The 25,934-nt window shown below is 40.8% G+C and overlaps 2 protein-coding genes across 3 annotated transcripts in view; one reads left to right on the plus strand and one right to left on the minus strand.

Annotated features, from left to right (window-relative positions):
• The window catches only part of prkdc (protein kinase, DNA-activated, catalytic subunit), a 38,247-nt gene extending 19,428 nt beyond the window's left edge, over positions 1-18,819 (minus strand). The window contains exons 1-46 of one of the 2 annotated variants that reach the window (XM_017301973.2): positions 18,494-18,819; positions 17,932-18,008; positions 17,743-17,847; positions 17,581-17,655; positions 17,183-17,291; positions 16,991-17,103; positions 16,656-16,755; positions 16,496-16,551; positions 15,802-15,832; positions 15,135-15,292; positions 14,862-15,008; positions 14,573-14,737; positions 14,322-14,490; positions 13,515-13,564; positions 13,295-13,402; positions 13,043-13,192; positions 12,832-12,941; positions 12,506-12,665; positions 12,324-12,410; positions 12,119-12,238; positions 11,253-11,412; positions 11,052-11,161; positions 10,288-10,375; positions 8,945-9,108; positions 8,708-8,860; positions 8,514-8,621; positions 8,208-8,434; positions 7,989-8,083; positions 7,433-7,535; positions 7,226-7,359; positions 6,912-7,142; positions 6,613-6,839; positions 6,322-6,530; positions 5,625-5,757; positions 5,080-5,238; positions 4,723-4,926; positions 4,337-4,525; positions 4,144-4,248; positions 3,882-4,049; positions 3,394-3,521; positions 2,448-2,655; positions 2,179-2,357; positions 1,912-2,080; positions 1,262-1,327; positions 1,115-1,178; positions 837-985 (exon numbers count right to left, since the gene is read on the minus strand). In XM_017301973.2, coding sequence (XP_017157462.2) covers positions 837-985; positions 1,115-1,178; positions 1,262-1,327; positions 1,912-2,080; positions 2,179-2,357; positions 2,448-2,655; positions 3,394-3,521; positions 3,882-4,049; positions 4,144-4,248; positions 4,337-4,525; positions 4,723-4,926; positions 5,080-5,238; positions 5,625-5,757; positions 6,322-6,530; positions 6,613-6,839; positions 6,912-7,142; positions 7,226-7,359; positions 7,433-7,535; positions 7,989-8,083; positions 8,208-8,434; positions 8,514-8,621; positions 8,708-8,860; positions 8,945-9,108; positions 10,288-10,375; positions 11,052-11,161; positions 11,253-11,412; positions 12,119-12,238; positions 12,324-12,410; positions 12,506-12,665; positions 12,832-12,941; positions 13,043-13,192; positions 13,295-13,402; positions 13,515-13,564; positions 14,322-14,490; positions 14,573-14,737; positions 14,862-15,008; positions 15,135-15,292; positions 15,802-15,832; positions 16,496-16,551; positions 16,656-16,755; positions 16,991-17,103; positions 17,183-17,291; positions 17,581-17,655; positions 17,743-17,847; positions 17,932-18,008; positions 18,494-18,668 — 6,195 coding nt within the window. In that variant the 5' untranslated portion in view covers positions 18,669-18,819. Of the gene's footprint in view, positions 1-836; positions 986-1,114; positions 1,179-1,261; positions 1,328-1,911; positions 2,081-2,178; positions 2,358-2,447; positions 2,656-3,393; positions 3,522-3,881; positions 4,050-4,143; positions 4,249-4,336; positions 4,526-4,722; positions 4,927-5,079; positions 5,239-5,624; positions 5,758-6,321; positions 6,531-6,612; positions 6,840-6,911; positions 7,143-7,225; positions 7,360-7,432; positions 7,536-7,988; positions 8,084-8,207; positions 8,435-8,513; positions 8,622-8,707; positions 8,861-8,944; positions 9,109-10,287; positions 10,376-11,051; positions 11,162-11,252; positions 11,600-12,118; positions 12,239-12,323; positions 12,411-12,505; positions 12,666-12,831; positions 12,942-13,042; positions 13,193-13,294; positions 13,403-13,514; positions 13,565-14,321; positions 14,491-14,572; positions 14,738-14,861; positions 15,009-15,134; positions 15,293-15,801; positions 15,833-16,495; positions 16,552-16,655; positions 16,756-16,990; positions 17,104-17,182; positions 17,292-17,580; positions 17,656-17,742; positions 17,848-17,931; positions 18,009-18,493 lie in introns of those variants that run through there. The other variant, XM_081601378.1, reaches the window with a different exon arrangement.
• A 1,241-nt stretch (positions 18,820-20,060) lies between these two features.
• The window catches only part of arhgap29a (Rho GTPase activating protein 29a), a 36,158-nt gene continuing 30,284 nt past the window's right edge, over positions 20,061-25,934 (plus strand). Inside the window, exons 1-2 of the mRNA XM_008438338.3 lie at positions 20,061-20,344; positions 21,766-22,149. Coding sequence (XP_008436560.1) covers positions 21,864-22,149 — 286 coding nt within the window. The 5' untranslated portion in view covers positions 20,061-20,344; positions 21,766-21,863. The remainder of the gene's footprint in view (positions 20,345-21,765; positions 22,150-25,934) is intronic.

The following is a 25,934-nucleotide window of genomic DNA, read 5'->3' on the forward strand; positions in this document are numbered from 1 at the left end:
TCACACACTGAAAAGCTAAACCTGGACCAAGCCCCGTCACGATAACAAATGTTCCTGGACGGTAAATTGTCCCAGAAATTTTTTGCAATAAATTTTGAGACCATTTTCAACTTATAATAACAATAAAAATGGAATATTAATGCAAGTATATCCACTCAAAAAAAATAAAAAAACTTGAATTCCTACAGAATATTTAATAGTGGAATTGGAAAACATTTTAAATATTCAAAATAAAAAACAAAAATGATAAAATCTTTGCAATTAAAATGGCAAACTAAAATTTAATCAGGTAAAAGTCATTTAGGAATGTTAGGAAAAAAAGGGCAAACTGATCACTTTGTGTCCAATGTTTGCAGTGTTTTTCAAAATGGCAGCTTTTTAACAATATTAAAGAGGAGTGTTTCTTTAATGACTGCTGTTAAAATACACATTATCAAACTTATTTTAATTTATGAAGCGATCAATTGATTTATTGCTTAAATTGCTTATGGTGGCAAGCCTGACCGGACCGTTACTAAATAACATAATGAACTTTTAATGAAATATTTTAATCGATTCAGTTCAGTTTATTTACATAGTGCCAATTCACAACACGTCATTACAAAAAAAAGAAAAGAAAAGAAATAAAACCAGTTAATTCAGTGCAATAAAAACACACATTACAACTGATCATTATCAAACCACGCAGTCAAATTCAGAAAATCCTTCAAACTGGCTAAAAAGTTTTCTATTTAAGAAAACCTGGCAGACTGCATCGACTTTGCAAATAGTTTCATTTTTTTTAACGCGTTACTGGGAGCAGAAAATAAGGTATAAAAGTAAATAAATCGCCAAACCTTTTTCACCGAGGTGCGTTTGTGTCCCTGTGGATTCTGGGAGCTGAAGGAGAAGCTTTGGACGCCAGTGGAGAAATCAAACTGGCTCATCTCCTCACTCAGGCTGCTGTCAGCCATGTAGGACTGGGAAGAAAGATACACTGGCGCTTCTGTGGAAACCCGAATGGCAACAGCACCAGGCAAGAATTGCTTAATGTAGTTCATGGAGGGGGGAATGTAAATAAAATCGTATATAGAAGCGACAAAAGTTCAGAAACACTGATGAGCTCGAGTCCTACCTCCTGTCTCATCGCTGACTTCTTTTCGAATCATGAAATATTTCTTCTTCCTCTCAAGTGGGACCTAGAGCAAGACGAAAACTACATTACATAAACTTGCATGTGAAACAGAGTGCATCAGGTCCAATCGTTTCCAAAACGGCAAACCTCGATTTCAATGGGAAAGTTGTAGATGCGCTGGACGTCGATGATGTTTTCAAGAATGAACTGATTCTGGGGGGGTTAAAAAAAAAAAAAAGATTGATAAAGTTTCTTTTGTAATCACAATTATGCTCGTTTATCCAAAAAAAAAAAAAAAAAAAAATTTTATTAAATAAAAAGCTGGGTCACATTTTTTTTTAAATTATATAATTTTAACCATAAACAAAATTTAAATAGATGCTAAAACCTATAAATATGGATGCACTGACATGAAATTTGGGCCAATGTTGATATGTGATATAAATATTGCTGCTATGGGCGATAACCAATATTTACCGATATTGTATACATATATATTATTACATTATCCTTTTGACCCCTTAAAAACGACAAAAAAACACCACACCGCTGACTTCACCATTGCTTCTGAGATTCAGTTAAACTACCCACAATCCTTCACTGCATCACCATTACCGTCGCAAACATGACCAACCTCAACAAATAGGTAAGTAATAAAAGCATTTCTTATAAAAGTCACATACTGCAGCTCTAATGTGGGTTTCTCATGATTCTCTAAGACCTGTTCCGGATTCTTTTTCCATCCTGTGGGATCAATAAAGTATTTTTGAATTGGACGCAGGGTTACGTTGGAGCACCTTCTCTGGTTTCTCGCTGAACAGGAAGCCCTGGTAGAACTTGGGCTCGCTGAAGCTGCAGCTGATGACAGCCATGGCGCAGTTGTACGCAGCGCAGTGGTAGCCTCTCCTGAGCTCCAGCAGCTGCGTCTCACCGGCCATGTTCTCCGTGAAGGCTTCGAAACACGACCTGCGGTTTGCACGAGTCGAACATGTTTAAGGATTATGTCATGGAAAAAAAAAAAAAAAAAAAAAAAGAACAACGCTGAAAGAACGTTTTAGCTGTACTTGATCAAGGTTTTGGACAACTCATTCCCCTCGGTCTTCTCCAAGCGGCAGTAGGCCTGGTTGATGCGCGACTCCTTCGAGTAGACTTCGTCTTTGGGAAGGCGGGAGTACAGGAGCTCCATCATCTTGTAGCAGCCGTTTTTCCTCAGCAGCTGGATCTCGAAAGCGGCTTCGCTAGACTTGAACAAGCAAGCGCGCACGTTTAGACACACCGACCTGCCCCGACTGATGATCTTTATCTAGGTAAGCGGATTTTTTATAGGCGGCACCTTCGTGAAACGGCTTTGCAGGAAGGCGATTATATCAAAGACGTTTGTCACAAAGAAGTCGCTCAGGGCCTTGGTGCCACAGTGGGAGGCCAGAGGCAGCAGGACCCGCTCCGTCAGGCCCTGCAGCATGGAGCTCACCGGAACGTCGCCCTGCTGGATCACCTCGTACACCGAGCCGAGCAGCTGCAGCTGCCGCTCGCTGCTTGCCCTGGCAACACACGGACAAAGGCTGGGATCAGGAGCGGTTCGGATGTTTTTGTTTAAACCCTTCCAGGCTCAAGAATCAAGAGTTTCCGGCCTTTTACACAAATTTTTGCTTCATAAAACACCACAGGTTACTGTGGATGGCTCAGATGTTAAACTGAAGCGATGCAGAACACGCACAAAAAAGAAAAAAAAAGGAAGGGTACAGGCGCAGGCGAGAAAGGAAGTAAGTAAAAAAGGGACAGAAAAAGTGAGTGAAGCAAGGAGGAAAAGAAGGGCAGAAAGAATGGAAAAAAGAAGTTAGGGAAGAAGGGAGGAAGTAAGGACACTAGGAAGAGAGATGAGAAGAAATGACATAATGAATGGAGGAAGGAAGAAAGAGAAGACAAGGAAAAAAGTAAAAAAAAGGACACAATAAAGGACAATAGAAAGAAATAAAAGAAAGTGAAAAATGGACAGGGTAGGACATTAGGAAGACAGCAGGAAATCTCTCCAATTAGCATGTACAGCAACTCTTTGAAGAAACCTGCATATGAATTCAACACCTAAAGGGAAGGAAAGAATAAATGTTGGTAGAAAGGAAGACAAAAACTATTTTAAAACTTAAAATACTGCTTGAAAATAATATTTTTTCCCCACAGTGTTATTTTGCATTGGAATCCTGAAGAATCCTGTATCATTTCTGTATAATCCAGCCACCTAGAGCTCCACAGTTTCTCCCCCCACGTTAATTTTTACTTACCTCTTAGCGATTCTTTGGAAACACGTCTGAAACTGCTCCTCCATGATGTGCTTCCCGTCCCGACAAAGAACTCCAGCCATCAGTCGGAGCAGGAGAGGACTCTGGGAAAGCTCCAGGGCATCCAGCAACTAAAACATGGACGTTTACCTTTTTTATTACTCCCCTTCTTTTACGTTTCAGCACACTGAAATCACACTTGCATTCATAATTACAGTCGTACTTTGTAAAGTAAAAAAAAAAAGTTTGTTCTGTGATATTTGAGAAATAGAGAAAAGTGTAAGCCTCATGCCAGAAAAGCAGAGAAGTAGAAACCTTTTTTTAAATCTGTTTTTTTATATGGTTGTCTTTGGATGAGAGAGAAATATTTGAAGGGAAAAGCATGAAAATATGAGAAACTATGCATCAAGGTGTGCATAGTCAAAAATAAGTTACAAAAATGAAATATTTTTTTCAAGCTTCTGTAGTTTTCCTCCAAACTGTAACGTCACCTTCCGGATACAGTCCATGTAGTTGTTGCGGTGCAGCGAGCCTTTGGCGAACTCGTCGGACTGCATGGGGAAGTGGGAGGCGACCACGGCGTCCAGAGCTCTCTGCAACCCAGCTAGCGGCTCGCCTTTAAGTGTTGTGAAAAACGGCAACACCAACAGGGCCTGACTCTGAAGAGGCGAGAAGATTTCAACGATCAAACTCCCGTGTCCGTGGACTTTAATAACCTCGCCGGGCGAAAAAGACAAGGTAAACGTGTGTTACCTTGAGATTCAGAGGCAGATTCATGTCGACCAGCAGCAGAGTGAAAGTGGAAAACACCTGCTGGAACGCTTTGTGGTCGACATCCGAGCAAACGGAGGAGTCGATCTAAATTGGAGAAGAAGAAGATCGACGTTAGGCCAAAGTCGAACAAGTTGGCCTCTTCACTCTGGACTATTTCCTGTTTTCCTTCCACCTGCAGGAGCTTGGAGAGCAGGAGGAGAGTGGCAGTTTTACTCTCTGAAGTGGACGAGGGTCCATCCCACCAGGACTGCAGACTCATCCACCGCCTCAGAACTTCTTCCACCAGCTTCTGGCCCTGGGTTTTCCTAACAGAGCGCTCTCTGAAGCTGTGGTCCAGCATGCCGTTCAGCAACACGCTGACCTGAAGGACACAGAGAGCCCATCACTCTACAACAACAGGGACGGCAGCAGCTGTCGTACGGATGGCGCAAGAAACAAACGAGCAAAAACAACATATCTTTTCCTGCACTCTCATGTCCCAGAGTACTTCCTGTCAAACCACAGATTTCGCAGGAACCCCGAGCTCAAAGCCTGGCCCCTGAATCAAACATGAACTACCATGCTGGGATTCTCCGAGGAGGCCTTCATGAGGCGTGGCACGGCGGTTTCCAGATTTTTCAGCAGCTCTGTGTTGATGGTGGCCTGGAAGAGGCTGTAGAAGTACTCGCCGTGGGAGAAGCTGAGGAAGTTGTGGCTGTGACCGCCTGATAACGGCACAGACAGCATGATGGTGTTCAACAGCAACTCCACCAGCTGCTCACTCTGCAGAAAACCACAAGCGCTCAAATCATTCTGATGTCATTTGAACAGGGAGGTGTAGAGTTTAATTCTTTAGTAGTGTTGTGGTCAAACGGACTGCAGTTGCTGTAACCCAACATTGCCCCACTTTTTCAGTGTCGGCTTTGAGCCACCAACCTGTTGGCTTATAGAAAAGGCGAGCTGCAGCAGTCCGTCCGCCAGTCTCCTGGTGTTGACGTCCAAGGATGGAAGCGCCTTCCTGTCTCCACCCGGCGCTATGCCTTTATACACCGTCATCAGGAGTTTGTGGCCAAGAGAGCTGTCGTACGCCGAATCCTTCAAGAAAAACACACAGGATCCAGGGTCATTTCTAGGCCTGTCGCGATATCAAATTTTGCTGGATGATAAATTGATTTCATCAATTAATCACATTTTCTGCTTTTGAAGATCACATTTTTTAGAAAATTAAAACAGCTCCTTTTTTGTCCCTACTTTAAATTCAGGTCAACTCACCTTAGAAGGAATGGTTGAAATAAAAGCCAGTATTTTATGCTTTTTTTGTTTTGTTCTTTTGTTTTTACAAATGATAGAAATTAATGAAAAACAAAAGAAATATTTAAATTGAAAATTAGAATTGTTTTTTTAAAGAAAATGCAGACTTCTTAATAAAACAAGAAAAATACATCTTTCCGTATCTTCAGTGGAGAAGAGTCGGTTCTTACCTGACTGTGTAGGATGGAGCTGAGGAGGCCAGCTTTGTGAATCTGCTTACAGGAAGAAAGGACCATTTCCATTTGCTCATGGTGGCTGAGAGACCCAGAGTGGTACAGGTCTACTTCACACAGCTTCTCCACACTGTGGCGACAGCAGGAGACAAAAGGTTTTATTGATTAAAAGGAATCCAACATGTTTCCGATTAGGAATGGACCGATTGCAGTTTTCTGGCCGATCACATTTATTTAAAATGCCTGACTTCATATTCTGATTTTGGCCAATGCCAATGTTGTTTTTTTTGTCTGAGAAGAAGTCACTAAATATAGCAACAAACTCGCTAATTGGGAAACAGTGGAGTGACTATTGGTAACCAAACTTAGTTTTCTAAGTATCAGCCGATTGCATTCTCCCAGAATTTTGAAAATCGGGGTTAATATACCAATTTTTTTATTTGTCCATTTGAAGTTTCTGCAGGTTTCAAAAACTCAAATTTAAGACTTACTAGCAATCCAGACTTTGGCCGATACCAATTTTTCTTACCTGAAAAGTTGCTAAAGGTCCCTTGCGGAGGTGGATAAGATCGGCTTAAGATTTTGGGAGATTACCGACTTTTCAAAATGACAAAAAAATCTGGTCAGACTTATCGGTGCACCCCTACTTTGGATTTTCTCAACAATCGTAGAATTTCATTGCAGTGGTGGAAACCTTTTACGGGAGATTTTTGTCCGCAAGCTGCTCTCGAGGTGGCCGCCGTAAGGTGAAGCCATCAGAGCCTTCAACAACGGCACACACACGTCTGGCAGGTTCCTCATCACCTCCACGTCGGCCATGTTGAACCCCACAGCAGATGGCTCGCACACCACTGCTGCGGTCAATTCGAAAAACACTGAGCAGAACACTTCCTGTTCCAGCAGCTGCGAACAACATGACAAACGTCTCATTTAGAACTTCCAGAAGGAACTCGACAATCCAACCTGGTGACTAACCAAGCGGTACCTTCCAGAACCCTTGGTCTCCTTTGATGAGAATCATGGAGGCAAACTCCAGCAGGCGGACGGTGATGGTGCACTTGCTGTAGTTGTACTGGTCCACCTCTCTCGGGCTGAAGTGAGACATCCTCTCGCCGAGACCGAAACAGCTCTCTGCAGCCGCCAGCTCACGACTCGCGAGCTCCGTCAAGAAGAAGTGTGTGGCTTTCAGGAAGCTAGATTTGTCTTTTGAGCCTTTGGAGTATCATGAAAATATCAACTAAACTGATTAAGTTCTCATACCTTAGTCACACAAACAGAACCTACTGAGAATGTGCTGAGGCTTGATGATGTGCAAGCCGATGAAGGTGTTGTAGCAGTCGAGGACGGCGAGTAGTAGGTCCATCCACTGTAGGGTGGCTCGGACACTGAAGGGGCTGGTCAGGTCCCGGAGCGTCGGCTGGGAGAGGAGGCCCCCACCCTCAAACCGGGAGATCAGGAAGTCGATGCCATGATCCTTTAGCATGCCCTCCAACCACTGCGGCGGAGATTTCTTTCCTGATTCACACAACCCACTTAAAGTCAGAGGAGTTTTTTTTTTTTATTTACCACATGAACAGTTCCAAGTCTCCCGTTCTCACCTGGGAGGAGGGGAATAAACTCATAGAGGAGCTCCATGCATTTGTGGCGACACTCCGTCTGCGGTCGGCCACACTGCTCCAGCAGCCACAAGACTAGATCTGACAGGCACAGCTTCTCGTCAGGCGGGAACCCCCTGAGAGAGGCACGCGATGTAGTTCAACTCTAACACTACCTTTGTGGAAGTGGTGCGTACACAGACTACTCACCTTGGGATGCGTCTCTTTGCATTGTGCTGATTGAGACTCGGGGCTTTGTGTTTGATTATTCTCTTCAGATGGTCGATGGCACTGCAGCACTGCGGCACAGTACCTGGAAATAAAGATTATAGATTTTCTCTTTCTATAATCAATTTCTTTTTATTTGGATTTTATGCAAACGTTTAAGTGATCTCAATTCACTTTTCTTTAAAGATTGTTCCAGAGACCACGTTTCCCATGTGACGGACCTTTGCTAACCATAGATTAAATATTTCTTTGGTATGTTCCTATATCTCAATAAAGACTGGTCATTTTTAGCCATTGTCGAAAGAAAGTCATGTGAAATCTCAACATTTTAGTCTACTTGCACAATACTATTTACAAGGATGTTAGTCATTGTTAATGGGAAGGTGGATGGAGTTAGATACAAGGAAATCTTTGAGGAAAACCCTTTTTGAGACTACAGAAGACTTGAAACACCTTTTTTTAGGTTTGCCATCACAGAGTTTAAGGGGTGGAGCTATTTTTGGTACTGCATGTATGAAGAAGATGTACTGAAATATACCCATGGATCGCTCATCTGAGTGCGCCAGAGCCAGACTTTCAACAAAAATGACGAGAACTTCGAAGACGAACTGCTCCACCAAAGAGTTTTCTTCTCTGAAGGTAAAAAACAAAAAAAGTCCCACTTAACATCAGACATAATGTTAGTTTGTTTTTCTTTGAGATAACTGGATCAAAAAAGCAGTAAAATTGAAACCCTTAGCAGAACCCGGGTTTGTACCTGAACTGTCTGTAGATGCTGTTGAAAGCCAGGGCGGCGCCCAGTCTTTTAAACCCGTTGGGATGGAGAGCCAGGCTGTAAATGCGCTTAAACAGGGACTTCATGTTGGCGGGGCTCTTCTCCTGCTGCTTCGGCGTGGTCTGTTTGATCGACCACTTGACAAACTCTTCGATGCATCGCCCGCAGAAGTCTCTGAGGGTGCTGTCGGTTGGGTCAATCACGCCGTCCTAAACGTGAACTCGGTTAGGACGCTGCACATAAAACCAGCTGGAGGAAAAACTTCAAAATCCCCAACGCGTCACTCACCAAAATGGCCTCCAGAACGGCCACCGTGTCTTGGCTCTCGAACTTCTTGTTGTTGGTGAACCAGTGAATCAGCTGCATGACCAGCGGTTCAAAGAGTTGCCTGGTTACCTGCAGAACAGATCAGAAACTCTAAATCAAAACGGTTAAATTCAACATATACCCGACTACATTTGTGTTCCCATGAAAACATGTACCTGGTCTACGTCGCAGGCCAGACGGAGCAACACAGGAAACACCTTTTTGTGCAACTTGTACATAGGAGGAAGTCTGTTCTCCCCTTCCACCATCTGAGCGCTCTTCCCAACCATGTAGACCACCAAACTGTGGAGCAGCTCGCAGGCTGCCACCTGGAAAGGCAAATGAGAAGTAGGTGAATATCTGTTTCTCTGAAAGCATTTAGAGCGTCGTCTATCTGGTGAGTGAAGGCGTACTTTGGTCTGTCTGTCGCTTGTGGACAGAGCCAGTTCGCTGATGCGCGGCAGAAAGGGATCCAGATAGATCACGGGCTTCATGTCGGAGAACGGCACGGCAAAGCTGAGTCTTTTCTCAGAATCCCAGGCAACAAATTTCTTCATCATTTCTTCCGATGAGACCACTGCAAGCCAAAACGAGGAAAATACAGCATCCTTCACATTTAGTGGCCCCTAAAACTGAATAAATCTTTATTTGCAACAGCCCATTACATAACACTAAAAAACTATAAACAGACAAATAAAAAAAAAAGTTCAGCCTTCCAGCAGGAAATGTGTGCTTTTCTGAAAACAACGATTCAACACTTTTTATAAAACTTCAACCTTCTCCAGACTTAAGTGTTGCTCCTTTTGGTGTATTCTTATGAACATTATTTCTCAATCGGTCAGTCTTTAAATAGGGAACCTGCAAAAGCTACAAACTGTGAAGACATTTTTGGTGGGTGGAAGTGGAAATTTATTGAATTATTTATGATTTATCATAAAATTTCTTTTAATTTTTTAATTTTTGTAGGCCTGTCACAATAAATTTTGCTGGACAAAAAATTGTCCCAGTAATTATTGCGGTAAACAATAATATCGTTATTTTGAGACCACTTTCAAGCAATATATTAATCATGGCATAATAATGCAATTCGCTGCCTCAATGACCAGTAATGACCGAAAGATGTTTCAAATATCCAAAATAAAAACACAACAATCAAAAACAATAAATAAAACGGAAATAAAAACTACTTACAACCGAAACCATAAATAAAATGATGATGTCTCTGTAAACCAAATTTCTCTTTAAAAATATTAGTAATCAGAATTGAAATTATCAAGTTCAGTCACGGTCCTGCAAAACTATTAGCTAAAAATAAGTAATATATACATTTTTAAAATTACAACCTTCATAAAATATTGTGATAAAAGTCTAAATTGCCGACTGGTAGGTGGAAGCATGAAAAGAAGGAGGAAAGTGAAGGAGGACGGGAATATAACTGGCTGCATGATGTACAAATACATAGATACGTAAATGGATGAACAAAAAAGTGAATGGAAATAAGAATAGATTATAAATGGATGGGCGATCACAGCTTTCAGTGAATGGGAATAATAAAGTAAGGAAATACAATTATTTTCCATGATCTATGTTCATGTTTTTTCAGACCTAGATAAAAGATGGAGTTTTTCATCACCAAACATTTAAGCTAGGTTTGGTGTAAAACAAAGGATTCCTTAGCATCTCATAATGAAAGCATCCATTTCTTCACCGTTGGGCTGAATCCCTTTAAATTTACATCTGGTGTTGGAATCTTTACCCGTCACAAGGTTCCTGTTCAGCTTTCCTCCTAGGTGGCCGAGCAACTTCACCACCCTGAGCCTTAGCTTGACGAGAGGAGCGTCTTCCTGCGCAGAGAAAACAATTAAAAAACGCTGGGTTATGAGTTTTAAAAATACATTTTTATATAATTTTTCTAAATAGAAGTGGTGTATTTCACCTGCTTTATCAAAATATAATGTATCGGTTTGTTTAGATGACGATACGATGTTTGCCGATAAGCAATACGATTTCAATTCAATTTAATTAAATCTGTGATCGATATGAGGTGATATAACACAATCACTTACCAACCAGGTCAATCTAACAACATATTCAACTTTAAATGACATAGGTTTTTTTATTTATGTTTTGCACCTATATGTAACTGGATAGCAAGGTTTCCTCCAGAAAACATGTGGAGTCCAGTGCTACTGCAGTCATTCATGCGGCGGCCCGTCGTGTTTGTTTTTGTTAAATTATTTTAAAAGTTGACAAGAAATTTGAAAATACCACTTGATAATTATGTATTATTGAAAGATTGGAAGATTAATAGCTGAGTACCAGCTATAAAGTCTGAAACCTTAAATAAATAAACAATGCTTAGCCTGGTGGGGGGACAAGTAAAGCCTGGTGGCCCACCAGGCTTATAATACACTGGGGAAAACCCTGGATAGATAATCATTTAATTGATAGAGGAATATAGATTTATACTTCTAATGAATAGTTTGTGATTTTTAGCAAAATAAATAACTTGGGTCCTACCATGGAAAGCTGGTTGGATTTCTTGAGAAGCCTCGTCATCACTCTGCTGTATCCTTTGTCCCGTCTTGAAGACAACGAGGACATCACCTCCCAGTTACTCTCATCTTTGTCTGAAGCAAAAAGAATCAGATTTAAATCTTCTGCACCTAGTGAAGTGAAACCAAAAGCCAGAAGACTCCCGATCCCCCCAAAGCTTCTTACCGCTGGAGGAGGTGGTCTTCAGGTATCCATCCAGGAGGGGCAGGATGTCGGCGTAGCACGGCTGCATGGTGTCCAGAGGGAGGCGGGAGGACCAGTCCTCCAGAGCGTCCAAGGCTGCGTTCGCCAGGGGAATGTGACTTAGACCCAACCTCAGAGCCGTCTGGAACCGAACAGAACATCTTTAACAATCTTTGTAAGCTGACTAAACATTTTGAGCGATTCATGAAAACTCATCTATGATTCTATAGCCGTTTTAACGTTAAATGTTAAATTAAAAGAAATGTAAGGCAAATGCACAACTTTCAAACATTTCGGTTGCTGCGTTCCCACAAACTCTGGCTTATTCTTATTTACTTGTATTCAGTGTTTTATAGCATTGAATAATTACAAGTAATTATTAATATGCTTGTAATTCAATGTTTGTGTTGTGGATTGTCAAGAAATATGAGGAATGAAGAAAAAGTAAAAGTCAAGAGAATATAAACACAATTTAAATAAACCTAAATGAATTGAAGAAAAACAAAAAATAAACTAGAAATTGAAAAAAAAAAATCAACACAAAAACAAAACAAATTCGGGAAAAAAAGCAACTTTAAATTAAGTGAAATGAAACAAAAAATGCTAATAAACAAATGAAAAGCAAAATAAAAAAACAAAGCAAAACCAAATAAAGCTATATATTTAAAGCAAAAAAGTACACTGAAAGATGTTTTGAGTTTGGACAGAAAACTCTGGGAGTGTGCCAAAATGTTTTTAAATTCTCAGGATAAATTAGGTTTAGCTGCATTTTCATCACCAGTTCTCCTAAACCCCAGTAACATCACTAAGCAAAAGAAATTTCAGAACCCTCCGCCCCCTGCCCGTACCTCCAGAGCTGGACAGTAGGCCTTCATGTCCAGAGCAACAATGTTGTGGTGCAGAGAGAGCACAAAGGTCAAGCAGGAAGCCAGCAGCTCATCCTTGTACTGCTTCATTCGGACACACACCTGGAAAGAAACACGTGCACGTAAATGTTAGGAAATGGCCCCCCAAACAAACAAACAAAAAAAGTGTTCCAAAACGAGAAAATACCTCTTTCCCAAACTTTGAGAAGAGAGCAAAGCAAGCACTTCTGACTGTGTCATCCTGAGTAGACGCAGAACTTCTCACACCCACACCCTGATCAAAAGAAGATTTTATTTATTGTAAATTAAAGTCTACATTTTTGAAGCGTATTTAAAAAAATGTCAAAAGTTAAACAAAGGAAAAATGACCTGGTAGTACTTGATCCTCTTGGCGATTTTCATGGCGACCGACAGCAGCTTGTAGAAGCCGCTGACGAGTGGATTTCGTATGGAGTGCAGGATCAGTTCGTGGCTCAGGGGATACATCCAGGACTGGAAGTTCTCCACATGCGTGTTCAGCAGCAGCTCACTGCAGAAAGGAACAAAACTAAAGCCTTCATCCTGTATTGGATACCTACAACCGTTCTGTATTTAAACGCTTTAATAAAGTAATGTTTAGGTAATCAAAGCTACGTGAAAAATAAAGCACACGGCTGGTGGGTTGACAAAAATTGGGTTTGATCTTGTTTCTGTACCTGCAGAAGTCGACCAGGTTGATAAAGGCAGTGAAGTCTTTGATCTTATTGGGCAACAGGTTCGCCGTTGGGTCTGAAGAGGGAAGGACGTGGACTGCATCGTCGGGCGCCTAACCAACACAAAGACAAATTCAGGGATTGCAATCAGAATCATCGGGCGAGGAGGAGTTTTGAGTATTACTGATGCAGATGCATAAAGAGCGGCTATCACCTCCTCTCCTGTTGCTATTTTCTGCACCGATAAGTCCAACTTTTCCACGATGCGTAGAATTGACTTGACCAACTCGTCGTAAAGAAGGCGGCTCAAGGAGCCCAGAGCCGCGTTCTGACTCAGGAAAGTTCCGTCTAGAAATCCTGAATCCTACAGGAAGTGAAATGACACCAAACACAATGACGGTGGCAAAAAAGGCCAAACCGATACATTTCACCCCTGGAAGAGAATTAAATTAAAACAAAACTCCACCTTCAGCTGATCGCAGTCCAAAAGCCCCTTATAGAGCGGGAGGTAATTGGCACTGGCAGGAACTTTCCATTTTCCAGTCCGAACTTCTGTGGACTCAGAGGAACTGTCCTAAGAAGAGAAACAGAAAAAAAAGCCTCTTTCGTTTTTGCAGTAAGAAGAAAAGGAGCAGATGTCACATTCAGTAATTCTGTGTGAACCACATGTAAACAGCACGACTGACCTCAGATAGCGTGATGGGTTTTGAACAGACTCGAATCAAACCCTGGTGCACTGCAAAAACAGAAGCAAGGCTGAACATTGACTTCTGCCCAAAAACACAGACGTACAGAAATGATAAGCTTCAAGTTTGAATTTATCTGTACACACATTGATTCATTCTAAACGGACAAGAGTCAGATTGCTGCGATTTTGAATGAAGAAAAAAGACTAAAACAAGTCATTTCAAAACTTTGACATGCATTACTGCTCACTTCAAAAGTGGCGTTTCATAAAAGGTACAGCAGATGAAAATAAGAACGGTCCCAGCCGGAACGCTGAAGACGGAGGGAATTTGTTTTTCGCGATCACATCAACTCCGACCATTCAACCAGATCGACAAAACAAAAGGCTTCACCGGAACAACAGAAACATTTTGAAATGACATAGACAGAGTCCAGAATTAAATCTGACGTAAATCTGTTTGGTTTCCTGAGAAGAGCCATGGACAAGAAATGTCCTCCCAGTCTGAAAGACTTAGACATAGATGTAGAAGTACACTTAAACTTACGTATTTATGGATGGATGGATATATGGTTAATTGGTCAATAGATGGATGGTTTACTGGTAAAAGGATGAATGGTTAACTCGTCAAAAGCTGGACAGTTAATTGGTTGTTAGATGGATGGTTAACTAATCGATGGTTGGTTGGATAACTGGTGATGAACGGATCAATGTAACACAATGGGAGATTAATAGATCGTCCATTCTAATCCCACCCACCGTTCAAGATGTCAGTCACTGGATCCAAGTGTTTTGCGGCTCCACCTACCCACTGAGCTGATAAAACTCCACAGCACTGGTCCTTTGGAGGCCACGGCCACAAAGACCTTCAGGATGGACCTGCTGCAGGCAAACTGCATCCTCTCGCTGTACTGAGGGAAGATGTCAATCTGCACCACCAGGAGGCGCTCCAGCAGTGGGGTATACACCTCTGGAATCTGTATACACAAAGGAGTTGCTACAGTACATTAGCACAACCTTTTCCCTCTGACTTACTGTGCAGTGTCCTCATGCCTCTACCTTGTCCAGATGAATAAGGACACTGGCTATGGAGTCCAGGAAGCTGGGCAGCTGGTAGAAGCTGTCATCTTCCCCGTCAGACTCGGTCAGATACATCTGTTTGCAGCGCTGAATTAACTCCGTGTACATCAGGTCCACGTCTTGGGGGCACACCTTTTTGCATGGCTGCACAAATCAAAGACAAACAGGATAAACTAAGAGTGAGAACACACACAGTAGTAAATCGTATTTATTGCGGTTTTATGCGAAAAGCAACTGATTGAACATTTAAAGGCTGCGATTAACATACAGCTGCAAAGAAGCCATATCCCCGTATGGCGATGGACAGCTCCTTGTGCGTCGATTCCATGGTTTTAATGATGCCGCAGAACTTCTGCATGAAGAACTTCAGCTTGCTTTTGTGCTCTTCAATGTTGTCCGCCACTAACAGGGCAACCTGGGAGAAGATCGGTAGCAGCAGCAGCATAGGACTTCAGGTAAATGAATCATTAAATAAGTGTACACGTGTAATAATGTCAGAAGCAGATGAATGGGGTTAGTACTGGAGTTTTTATTTTCTAACCTGTTTGAGGAAGGCTTCGAGAGCGCTGTAGCTCGTCTTCTTCATCTCGCCGTTGATGTGTCCACAGAGTTTACACATGGTCTCGAATAGAGCCCTGTAGTGGTCCATGAGGCAGCCGCTGAACTGGGACGCATGCCTGGCAAACAACCGCAGCCCGGCTGTCGAAAGAAAGACACACTTTTATTCTAATTTAATAATCTTTAAACACTGTTAGGTGTAATGGCTTATTATACCCACCGTAGATTAAACTGTAGATAAAAAAAACAACAACACAGAAATCTTTTGATTTCTAGAAAACAAACGTGGAAATTTCTGACTTTGAATAGTCAAAAATTTATAAGAAAAAAAAAAAATCTTAAATTTGGAGACTAATCTCAAAATTTTTAAATTTTTCTAGCAAGTTTTCAAACTCAGAAAATTCAAAGTTTTTTTCCAGAAAATTTATAAGATTAATGGCAACATTTCTGAGATTTTTTTCAGCAAATTTTCAACTTCTCAAACCTGGTAATGTCCAAGTTTCCAAGACATCTTTTTTTGGCATAAATATACTCCTTCTCTCCTATCTACTGTGGTCCTAATACTCCTAATACATAGATACTGTGCTGCTTTGATGAAAAAAATAAAAAATAAATAAATAAATAATAATGATAGTAATAATAAGGCTCACCAAATGTGACAGCGTAGCGATTCATTTCCATCTGTGAAAGAGTAACAGACACAAAGTTTTGGTATACAGCTTTTTAAAAGTCTTAAAACCTCTCAATCTTTCAGATTTTGTCACGTTACCACAAACAATGTGTTTTTTATTACCTTCTGATGAGACCAAAACAAAGTAACACATACTAGCGTCGATGCAAAGGGCAGATTCAATTTTCACAAAACAAAAACTGGAAGAAGAGGAGGCAACGCTTTTCTTCGGCAGACAGAGAGAGACGGATCACTACGTTTTAGAAATTATAAAAGGCAGGATTTTCTGTATTTCTTCCTTCCCTTTTCCATGTCCCATTTTTTGGCCTCATTTTTTTGTCCTGTGTAAAAGTTACATAATTAATTTTCTTGAAAAAAAAAAACTGAATATAGAAATATTTCTTTTTTGCTTAAATTCCTCGGATTTAAAGAAATAAAAACCTCAACTATGCACACTTTATTAACATATAAAGACCAGGAAGCTGTAATTAAAGCTAAAAACTGTCCAATATCACAACGACTCAAAGGAGCAGAAATCCACACATCCTTTACCTTCAACTTCACAATTATGCACTACTTTGTGTTGGTCCATCTATAAAAAGATGTCAATAAAATACTCTGAATATCCTGGTCATGTCCAAATATAAAAAAAGCAGATAAAGCGCATTAATAACCTGAGGAGTGATGGACTTCAGGGCATATTGAAAGATCTCTTTGGATGTAACTGGGTCTAGAAGGGAGAGAAAAAAAAAACAACGTACTTTAAAAAATAAAAAAAAATCTCAATATAAGTCGACGCAACGTAAATATGTCGACGAGCTCATCATCATCCACCTTCTTCCATCGCTTTGGTGAAATTAACCATCAGGGCAGTTAAGCCTCGTAAACATCCAGCCACAACCAAAAGCTTTGGCTCTTTTGTTGAGGAAGTCATCTGGAAGACAGAAGAGGGGGGGAACAAGAGAATCAGTCAGTACAACACACAGGTCTGCTAACAACAGATAGCAGCTTTTTCATGTCTGTGTCTAATTTTAGATGCAAGTTCTGAGCGTTGAACTGGTGGGAACTCAAGATTACAGCAATCGGTCTCAAACCATCGCACGCTTCTTATCTTTTCTGTGCTTTCCCGGCACTAAATGAAACAAAAGGAACGAAGAATAAAACACAACCTGCTCTTTGAGCTCCGCAAGATAGACCTTGTATAACTTGTCGGAGTTGTTGACCATTTCGCTGGGATGAACCTCCGCCAGAACCCCGAGCAACTCGTAGATTTTGCCGAGAACTGAGGAGGACAAAGAAAAGGAAGCTGATGAGCTCAATCATCTCCTGTCCAAAAAAAAAAAAAAAAAAAAAAACCTCACCCGAGTCGGGTAACTTGCTCCTCTGACAGAGTTCGCTGTAGAATCTGTTGAAAATGTCGCCGATTTTGAACTCTGCAGCAACGCTGGAGGCCTTTGTTGATTGAAGAACCTGCAGAGCGGTCAATGAGAGTGATGTCAAGAGAGGAACAAAATGTCTCCTTTTAAGATAAAATGCAGTCTTTCAGATCTCTGTTGAAACATTTTACCCCTCTCATTTTACCAGAATTGTTTCAAGTCATCTACATTTGAAGGGGTTAGATGAATACAATAATCAAGACATAAATTTGTATTTACTTGTCAACTTTGTCTGATATTAAAGTTTATTTCGTAATGTGAAATAGTTAAGTTACTAACTTATTTGTACTCGGTCGACACTACATGGGAAACAAAAAGCTTACCTTTATAAGCAGCTCCAACACGGGTGTCCTACATTTGGCAACTTTTTCTTTTGTGTACGCGCTCATGCACATGTCCTGCACAACGAAAACAATGAATAAACTAAGAAACCATTCTGCTAGTAAACGTAACAAGCAAACATCCTAGACTGTGGATAAGCTCACTCTTATGTCTGTGGCATAGGTTTTCTCCCAGCCTTTGACTCTCGGTGACACTTTGTCCAAAAATTTTTCTAGGAACACCAGAATTTCCACACGGGAGTCCCGCAGCTAAAAAAGAAAAAGATTAAAAAAATAAGATTGTTATGTTGACTTTGTGATTGTTTAATGGCAGAATATTGTAAAAATGCTCACCTCCTCCAATGGCAGGGACTTCCTGAGGAAGCTAAGCAGTCCATAGTCTTTTGAGAACAACAGTGACGTCTGTAAAGCTTTGTTAGATGGAAATAGAGAGAAAGCATGCGTCAGTGCTTCTTCAATTCATGTTATAAAAAAATAATTTTTATGACAATCAATCCGATTTTAGCCTCAACAAAGAAATTAATCTGCTTGTGGAGAAACTTTGCAAGAACCTAATCTGCTAATATGGCAGGAAAGTGAGTGCTTTGCATGGTTTGAACTTCTCAGCATCTTTGTTTTGCTCAGAAAACCACGTGGTTAAAGAATAACAACAATAGGAGCTCAGGTGCAGTTTTGGCGGTAGATTTTTATGGTACAAGGTATAAAAACACGACTTTAGCAGGCTTATTAAAGTATTTTCTGCACGACGAACAAACAACTAATACTTGTGCATTAGCAGAGCGCCTTGTTTATCAGTATATTTCACCGCTGTCAAGAACTCAAGCATTAATGAGTTCAAACTGTAATTCTCTGAATGGAGTTTGGCGCCGATTGGCTATGTGACCACCTCTCTTACCCAGTTCACTCTCAGTGGTTGTTAGCATGCACTCCTGCCCCAGATCACCGATTATATCGTGACATTTCAGGGCTGCAGAGCGACTGTCTTCATCTGAAAGTAATTCATGAAGTTTGAGAAGAAGCCCCTGAATCCCTGAAGCGGGGACGCTTTGGGAAGACATGGCTCCAGCCATCCGTCCGAGCTGTAACAGGCTGCTAAATGCTCCGCATGACTTGAGCTAGCAGCCACAGAATGAAGGAGGTCAGAAGATGCAAAACAAACTGCCAAGCGGAGGGATTTCACTCAAATCCTACACCAGGAAGAGCGACAACAGGAAGTCACCTGGGAGAGTTTCAAAATGAAAGCCGCGAAAAACCCCATTTTGTTTTAGATTTTAAATACAGCCTATGTTCACTGAATTAGTAACATAAGCACATGTCAGAGAGCGAATAAACAACAAGACATCGGCAATGTATTTTATAATTAAACAGTAACAAACGTATAGAAAATTAAATGGTTATATATTAAATTATTTAGTTAGGAACTGCGTTAGTTGCAAGCGTTTATGCCATCTTCACTATCCAATAAATTTAGTTTCATTAGTAAAGAGTCCCCAAAGGCTGATGTAGCTGCTTTGGTAGTATCAATAAGACATTTATAAGCAGTAAGTATTTTTGAGGAGGTCTGAATTTTGCAGATTTTAACTATTCACTTGCAGTTGTGGTTTGTAACGTTACTTACATGACTTTACTGTCTGAGTACAGGTAAAAAAGGATTACACTTTTCAGTTTAACGTTTTTTAATATCATTTAACACATTTAGTCAAGTCTGATTAAAGTTCAAATGAGCAAAGTAACTAATCTGAAACAAACATTTCTTTATGAAACTTTACAGATGACGCCTTAGTGTTTTCACTGCACTACATTTAACCTTCCAGCAGATGTCATCAGTGAGCGATGTTCGCCTAGGGCTCCTATGTTGATACTGGAAATATTTTATTAAAGGCCAAAAAGAATAAGATATTACCTTATCAAGGTTTACATTAAATATATTGCGTACAAAATGTATCATGCTTTAAAAATGATTAAAATCCAGTTTTTACGTTTTCTTAAATGTATTAAAAGTCTGACGTTGTGCGCAATCTCGACCACTGAAGCAAAAAATTACAAAGTTTTGGTTCAGTGAAGCTAAGAAAGTCATTGCCGGATGATGTAGAGTTCAGCAAAAACGTTCATAGACATTTTGCAGCGAGTCTAATTTTAAACCCTTCTAGGACTTGCTAGATTAGAATATTTTGATTGACTAACCTTAATCTGTATTTGTAATTAGATTTGGCTTGTTTTTACTAAGGTCCGTGATTTTTATTTATTTATTTATTTATTTATTTATTTATTTATTTATTTATTTATTTATTTATACAGCAATTTAATTTGTCGAATCAATTTATCTGAGTTTCCCCGTTTCATTACAATTATGCAAAGGACACTTACTTGCTGGCGACTAATTTCTGCAAGGCATTTATTTTGAAAGGCTCAACAGGATGTACCGAGCATTGTTTTTTTTTGCACTTCACCAGTTTAAACTTCGGGGCACCTGTTGTTCTCGTAGGACTGTGTACGTAACTCCACGGCGCGTGCATACCTTCACGCTCACCAACCAGTAGCGGTGTGTATCACATGGGGTCGGAAGGGGCTCCCACTCTGAGGAACTGAGTTGCACTTTACCGGCGTTTACGTCGCGACTGTAACCGACAAGGATATCACAGTGTCCATGTGGATTAAGTAACTTCTTTCCGTTCTGGTCATCGGATTTTTCTCTGTTTCTGGATATTTCCCTCCCTCCCTGTAATGTTTGAGGATTCAACGGCAGGTGCGTACGTTTACTTTCTCAGCTATAAGAAATGTTTTAAAAAGCATTTGATCAGTTAGCGGAATACCGCGATCAGCAGAGATTTATGCTCTCACAAATAACACACTTTTAGCAACCTCTATTTTAGACAACTCATACGCTAGTGTTTGTGTGTGTTGTATTCTTTCTAAATGTACCCCCGTATTACTTTTAGGAAAACTGCCTTTAGCTTTTTCTATCGAGAACACGTTAGTTTGGCGTACGCTAAAACACGAAAGATGCGCGTCCGTAACAATTACGTCAGTTTTAACTTGGAATTTTTCTGTTCAACTGAACACCGACATTCAAAATCGTAATTTGCCAACTTGAACTGGTCCATCCTTAGTGAGCAGACCACATAAATAGTAATTTGATATACTTTTTCAAGAAAAACGTTAAAAATAATGACGGTGTCTGGTTTCTCATGAAGTGGTGCGTTTGTTCGTGTTTACGCGCAGAAACACCTCCACAGCACACTGATTCTCCTCCAAAAATATACTTTAAATAGACTTTATGTTTGTGTGTCATTAAATAATATATTTTTATATGTAAATAACAAATAAAAGTGGAACGTCTAAGATCTAAATCAAGTTATTTTAACCTTAAAGGGTTTATCCTGCCAGTGATCTGTGTTACATTGTCTTTACTATAAACAGGGGGCTGTTATTAATGACATGTCATCGCATCACAATAAAACGACCTACTTACCTGTTCAAAGCAATGCCTTACATTTCAAAATGAAGCGGACGTTATGAACTGTATAGGGAGATGTAAATATTCACCTAAAACGTTCTCACCACTATTGTGTGACATCTATTGACATGATGACTATGATGACAAAATATTTTAAAATTCAACTATTCTTATTGTCTCTAGATTAAGTCTATCACTGCTTAAAGTCTCACAGAAACAAATATTACTAAAAATTATATTCTGTTGTTTTTGGAGATATAAACAGATTTATGTTTATTGGTGATCTTATAAAACTAGCAGTAGAAAAAATGGTTCAAATATCCTTACTAGCAATCCCAATCCTTTGGATTCAATTAGTTTCTCTTTACAATAAGTATGCATCATTTCTAACTGTTAAAATATATAGTAATTGGTTGTCTCCACTGCATAGTTAGTCCCTGTAGATTCTCCTTGTGAATTTCAAAGAATATTTAGAAGATTTACTAGTGAAAGATACATAAGCAAATGGCTGAAATAAGTTCTTGCATCATTTTCTGACAGGAAAAGAACAGGAGATGGCAGGAAAAGTGATGTATTATGTCATGTATTGCACAAATCAAACAGATTCCAGTCTTATGTGTCACTGCCATAAAGCGGTTGATAATTTCATAACATTGCCGTTGCTTCTGACCAGATTAACGCTCATAAAGCTCTCTCTTTCATTTTGACAGCGTCCTCCATCCCTGCACAGCAGCGGTTGGTCTGAACACGGAAGCTGAATCGAAGGGAAACTGGGATTGAGGTCCCAGGGCCGCGGGACCCCAAAGGCATGCTTGCAGCCATGCTGCGTCAGAGCAGTGGCGGCGGAGGATCGGGTGGATCGGGCGGAGGCAGCGGGGGTGTCGGTGGGAATAAACTCACTTTAGGCATCTCCCGACTCTCCAGCTCCAGCCTGGGGTCGGGAAGCCCTTCCAGGCTGGCCAAGAACAACTCGGTCACCTCGGACAACCAAGACGCCGCCCCCGCCGATCCAAACTACATCATGCAGCTCGTCAGCGACGTGCGCAAGTTTGCCGACGTGCTCCTGCAGCTCAAAGAGGTGTTCAACTCCAAAGGTGTGTTAGGAAGCCTGCTGTCTTTGCATCTCGTGTGTTTGCTTTTGCTATATTTCTCTGCTGTTGATGGAAAGTGGCTGAAACGGTGTGTTTTAAAAAAAAACAAACTCACACACCAGCACCCTAATCGGAGTTTAGCTGAACTTTTTCAGATATTCCAAGTATCATTGGAGGGGACCTGTGAAATATTTGTTTCCACAACAGCCATGTGGATGTGGGCTTTGCAATCAGTTACACGTCAACGTCACTATGTTACCCTCGTGTGAGTGTGTGCACTTTCAAATACGAGCCGAGCGATCTGGTGTCAGTGGTCCGTACCAAAACAACATGTCTCTCTTGTCCTTTCTTGTCACTTTGTTTGTCCCCCACATAAGTCACATACTTCTCGTTGAAGTCACGGCTTTCAGCAGCGGCGAATGGAAAGCAAGAAAACAAAACAAAAAAAACCGCTGAACAGTGTAAGCACAGTGAACGGGATTTATAACGGAATGTAGCCATCGACATCGTCCTCTCTCTTGTGTACACACACTCTTGCTTTCGCCGCAGTGCACACTACAGCTGGGCCTGGCTACCTGTTTTGTCCCGTGGCGGCCTTGGCCGTGCGGTCAGTCAACCCGTCTTATCTCGGTCTTGCTTTAGTTCTTATCTTTTCCTGTAAAGCAGAAAACGATGTTTATTTTAGCAGAGTAACAAAACGCCACTGAGGGAAAAGTTAAAAGTTGTCTTGAAATGATGCACTAACTGTCCCCCGTGGCGTGATTATCAATCCAAGTAAAGTTGTGTAAAAAGCTTGTGATTGTGAAGTCAAATGAAATCTTTCTTCATTGAAGCATCAATAAATTTGATCAGATTTCTTAATTTTGGGCGATTGGATGATAGTTTCAAGTGAAAATAATCGTATCCACTGAACTTTTCTATATCCACAAGGGTCTAAAAATCATCCTCTATCCCCTCTTGCTCTTCTGAGAAAGGGATGACTGATATAGACCAGATATATAACCATTACTCATCTACCATTTGTTTTGGAGTGAGGCTGAAAAAAATGTTCTAGCTTCTTAACAGGAACTGTGTGTTCTGGTCCGATTGGAGTAAAGGTGTTTTCATTCCTGAGGTGTTTTAGTTCATTCTAGGTGAACTCTGGTTCGTTTCCCCCGATGGTGCAGTTGGTTTGTGCATTAGGGTGCCGAGCAAACCAACTCTAAACCAGTTTGTTTATGGTAGTCTACGCTACAAACCTGAGCCAAACGCCTTAACGTAGCCAAGTTTACGTTGCGTTGTGCCGTACAGTACGGTAAATAAACCAATCATTTTTGCTTGATTTTTGCAAAAGTCTCATGCAGCGTTCAAGATGTCTTCTCAAACTCATTTGGTAAATTGAGCATTATTTTGCCTGAAGTGATGCCAAGAATCTTACTAATGACATGATTAAATTTCCCCCATACACACAGCATTTGTATTTGGTTCTCTTGTTCCGTTTGTCCTCATGTCCACTTTTAAGTCTGATTGAAGATCTGTAATGTTGTTGGCATGGGAACCTTGTTGGAAAACCATTGAATCCTCAATTTTTGATAAAAAAAAAAAAACCCAAACAAACAAAAAAACTCGCCAGTAATTCTTGTACCAGAGATTATGTTTAAAAAAAAAACACAATATTTTGCTCAAGAAAGCCCTAATTGATATAAAGTCAAGTACATGGTGGTGTCGGCCATTTTTGTTCACTAGCAGCACCATGGCTCCCAAAGCATGATGAAAAGGAAATCTCAGATTTTTCTTGTTTGTCCTATTTTATTTTATTTTTATATTTATTTCCTCAAAAGATTAGGAAAGGTGCAGTCCTACACAGAGCAGCTTGAGCAACTTTTCAGTAACCATGTTGGCAGACTTGCGATCGACGCGGTAAACCACCATGGGCCAGGAGATTTAAACCTGTATCTTTATGGAGCAGAAGAAGGCTTTAGCTACAAGTTGATCCCTCGTGGTTGTTGTGTATTGTCTGCCTGGAGTCTGGCATAATCAGATACAGTTGCAGTTTTGAGTCTGTTTAAAACCAGATTAAACGGGATCGGCACACAGCGTGTGAGCACAGGTCCCTGCTATGTGGCCCAGTTGCATAGCTGTCATTTTAGACAGTTTGGCTTTGCTGCTAAGGAACCGTTGAGAAACCAGTTTATAATCCCCTGTTCACTCTAAATTATAATTATCTATGATTGCTGGTGAAATGCATCCTGAACTGAAACGTCAGCGCCTGTCAGTCCCCTGAGCTGTTAATTCAAACGGTTTATAGGTCTAGCGAGAACACCTTTCTTTTCTTTTCTTCTTTTTTTTTTTTCCCAAATTGAATTACCGTAAATGCATGCCAGCATGTGTTAGAAAAGCAAAGTATTCCCCTGGGATGGTTTATTATTGTCTAATTACAGGAAGGGGCAGATTTGGGTAAAAGCAGCCACATTGCTATCTTGTACAGCCAATTAGAATATACGTTAAGACGAGGCTTGTTAGTTAGATTAAAAGTAACTTTTGAAAATTAGACTGAAACTGGTCTTCAATAAGCCAACATTTTTGTTGACTTAAAGTTTTACAATATTTATTGGTGCTACTATAACACATCCATTTGTGTGTAATGGTGATGACGTTCTTATAGACGTTTTGATAACATTCTAACTTAGCGAACGTTTCTGTGAACGACTCCCGTCTACTATGGAGGAACGGAAACCGATCCGTGGGAGTGACCAGATTGTGCAGAGATTGGATGAGATGCAACTCTCCTCCTAATTTATGGCCATATTGTCTCTTAAGAACAACACAATAGTTCAAACCTCTCATTACTCTAAATCTCTTCTTCCCCCTATTCCCCCCACACAGACACAGCCCCTTCTCCCCTCAACTTCACAGAGCCAGTAGTCACAAACTATATTCAACTTAGGGCCCTGTACCCCTCGCAACAGTGCTCGCATTCACGGTCAGTGATGTGAGACTGACACTCATTGTCCCCGAGAGGCATCTCCAGACGAGCATGCTTCTGCTATCTGGCAGCTCTCGCACAAACGTTTCTTTCCCAAGTCAAGAATAGCTCGTTGCCGCAGGATTGATCCCCTGGGTGTTTTGTTTTTTCCCCCCTTCAGTCCTTGTTTTATTTTTCAAGCTTTGCTTATTATCCTTAAAAGGACACTGTTACATAGTGACTCCGTAGTTGTGGCTGCAGTCGGTGAGGCGTGGTAGGATTTTGTTATTTACTCACGCCAGAGAAGATGGGGTATCGGGGTAATTCGCTGCCAAGTCAATGTTTGGGGGGGATATTTCATCATCAGTAGTTTGCTTGAAAGGTCCTGACCTGCTCTAGTGAGCGCCTATGAGAGACATGTCAGCAGTTGAGAATGATTTTACTTTGAAGGGCGATCATAGCGAGGGTCACAGTGGGCGTTTGTTGAGCTGTGGACATGGACTCCGTGGTTCTAGTGTGTGGACTGGGGAGGCCCTCTGATGCTAACCGTCATGGGATTAGTCTGTCAACAGCCAAACGGTGCATTGGTGCTTTCCGTGAGATCAGGAGACGATTGTTGTTTGTTTCAATATGTACTTAAGGGCTAAACATGTTATTTGTTTTGTAAGCATAACCCGGTCTTAAAGGAACAGGCGTGTAATCAGGTGTTTTATTGCTTTGAAATCCACCAGGCAGAGTGGCGGTCATGACATTTGTGTCATTTGCTGAAGACTAGAAATGGCAAAACAAAACAATGTATTAGCTATAGCTGCATACAGCAGGGTTTTGACCCTATTTCTAATTA

Source organism: Poecilia reticulata, chromosome 20, assembly GCF_904066995.2.
Source record: "Poecilia reticulata chromosome 20, P_reticulata-male-v2, whole genome shotgun sequence".
NCBI lineage: Eukaryota > Metazoa > Chordata > Actinopteri > Cyprinodontiformes > Poeciliidae > Poecilia > Poecilia reticulata.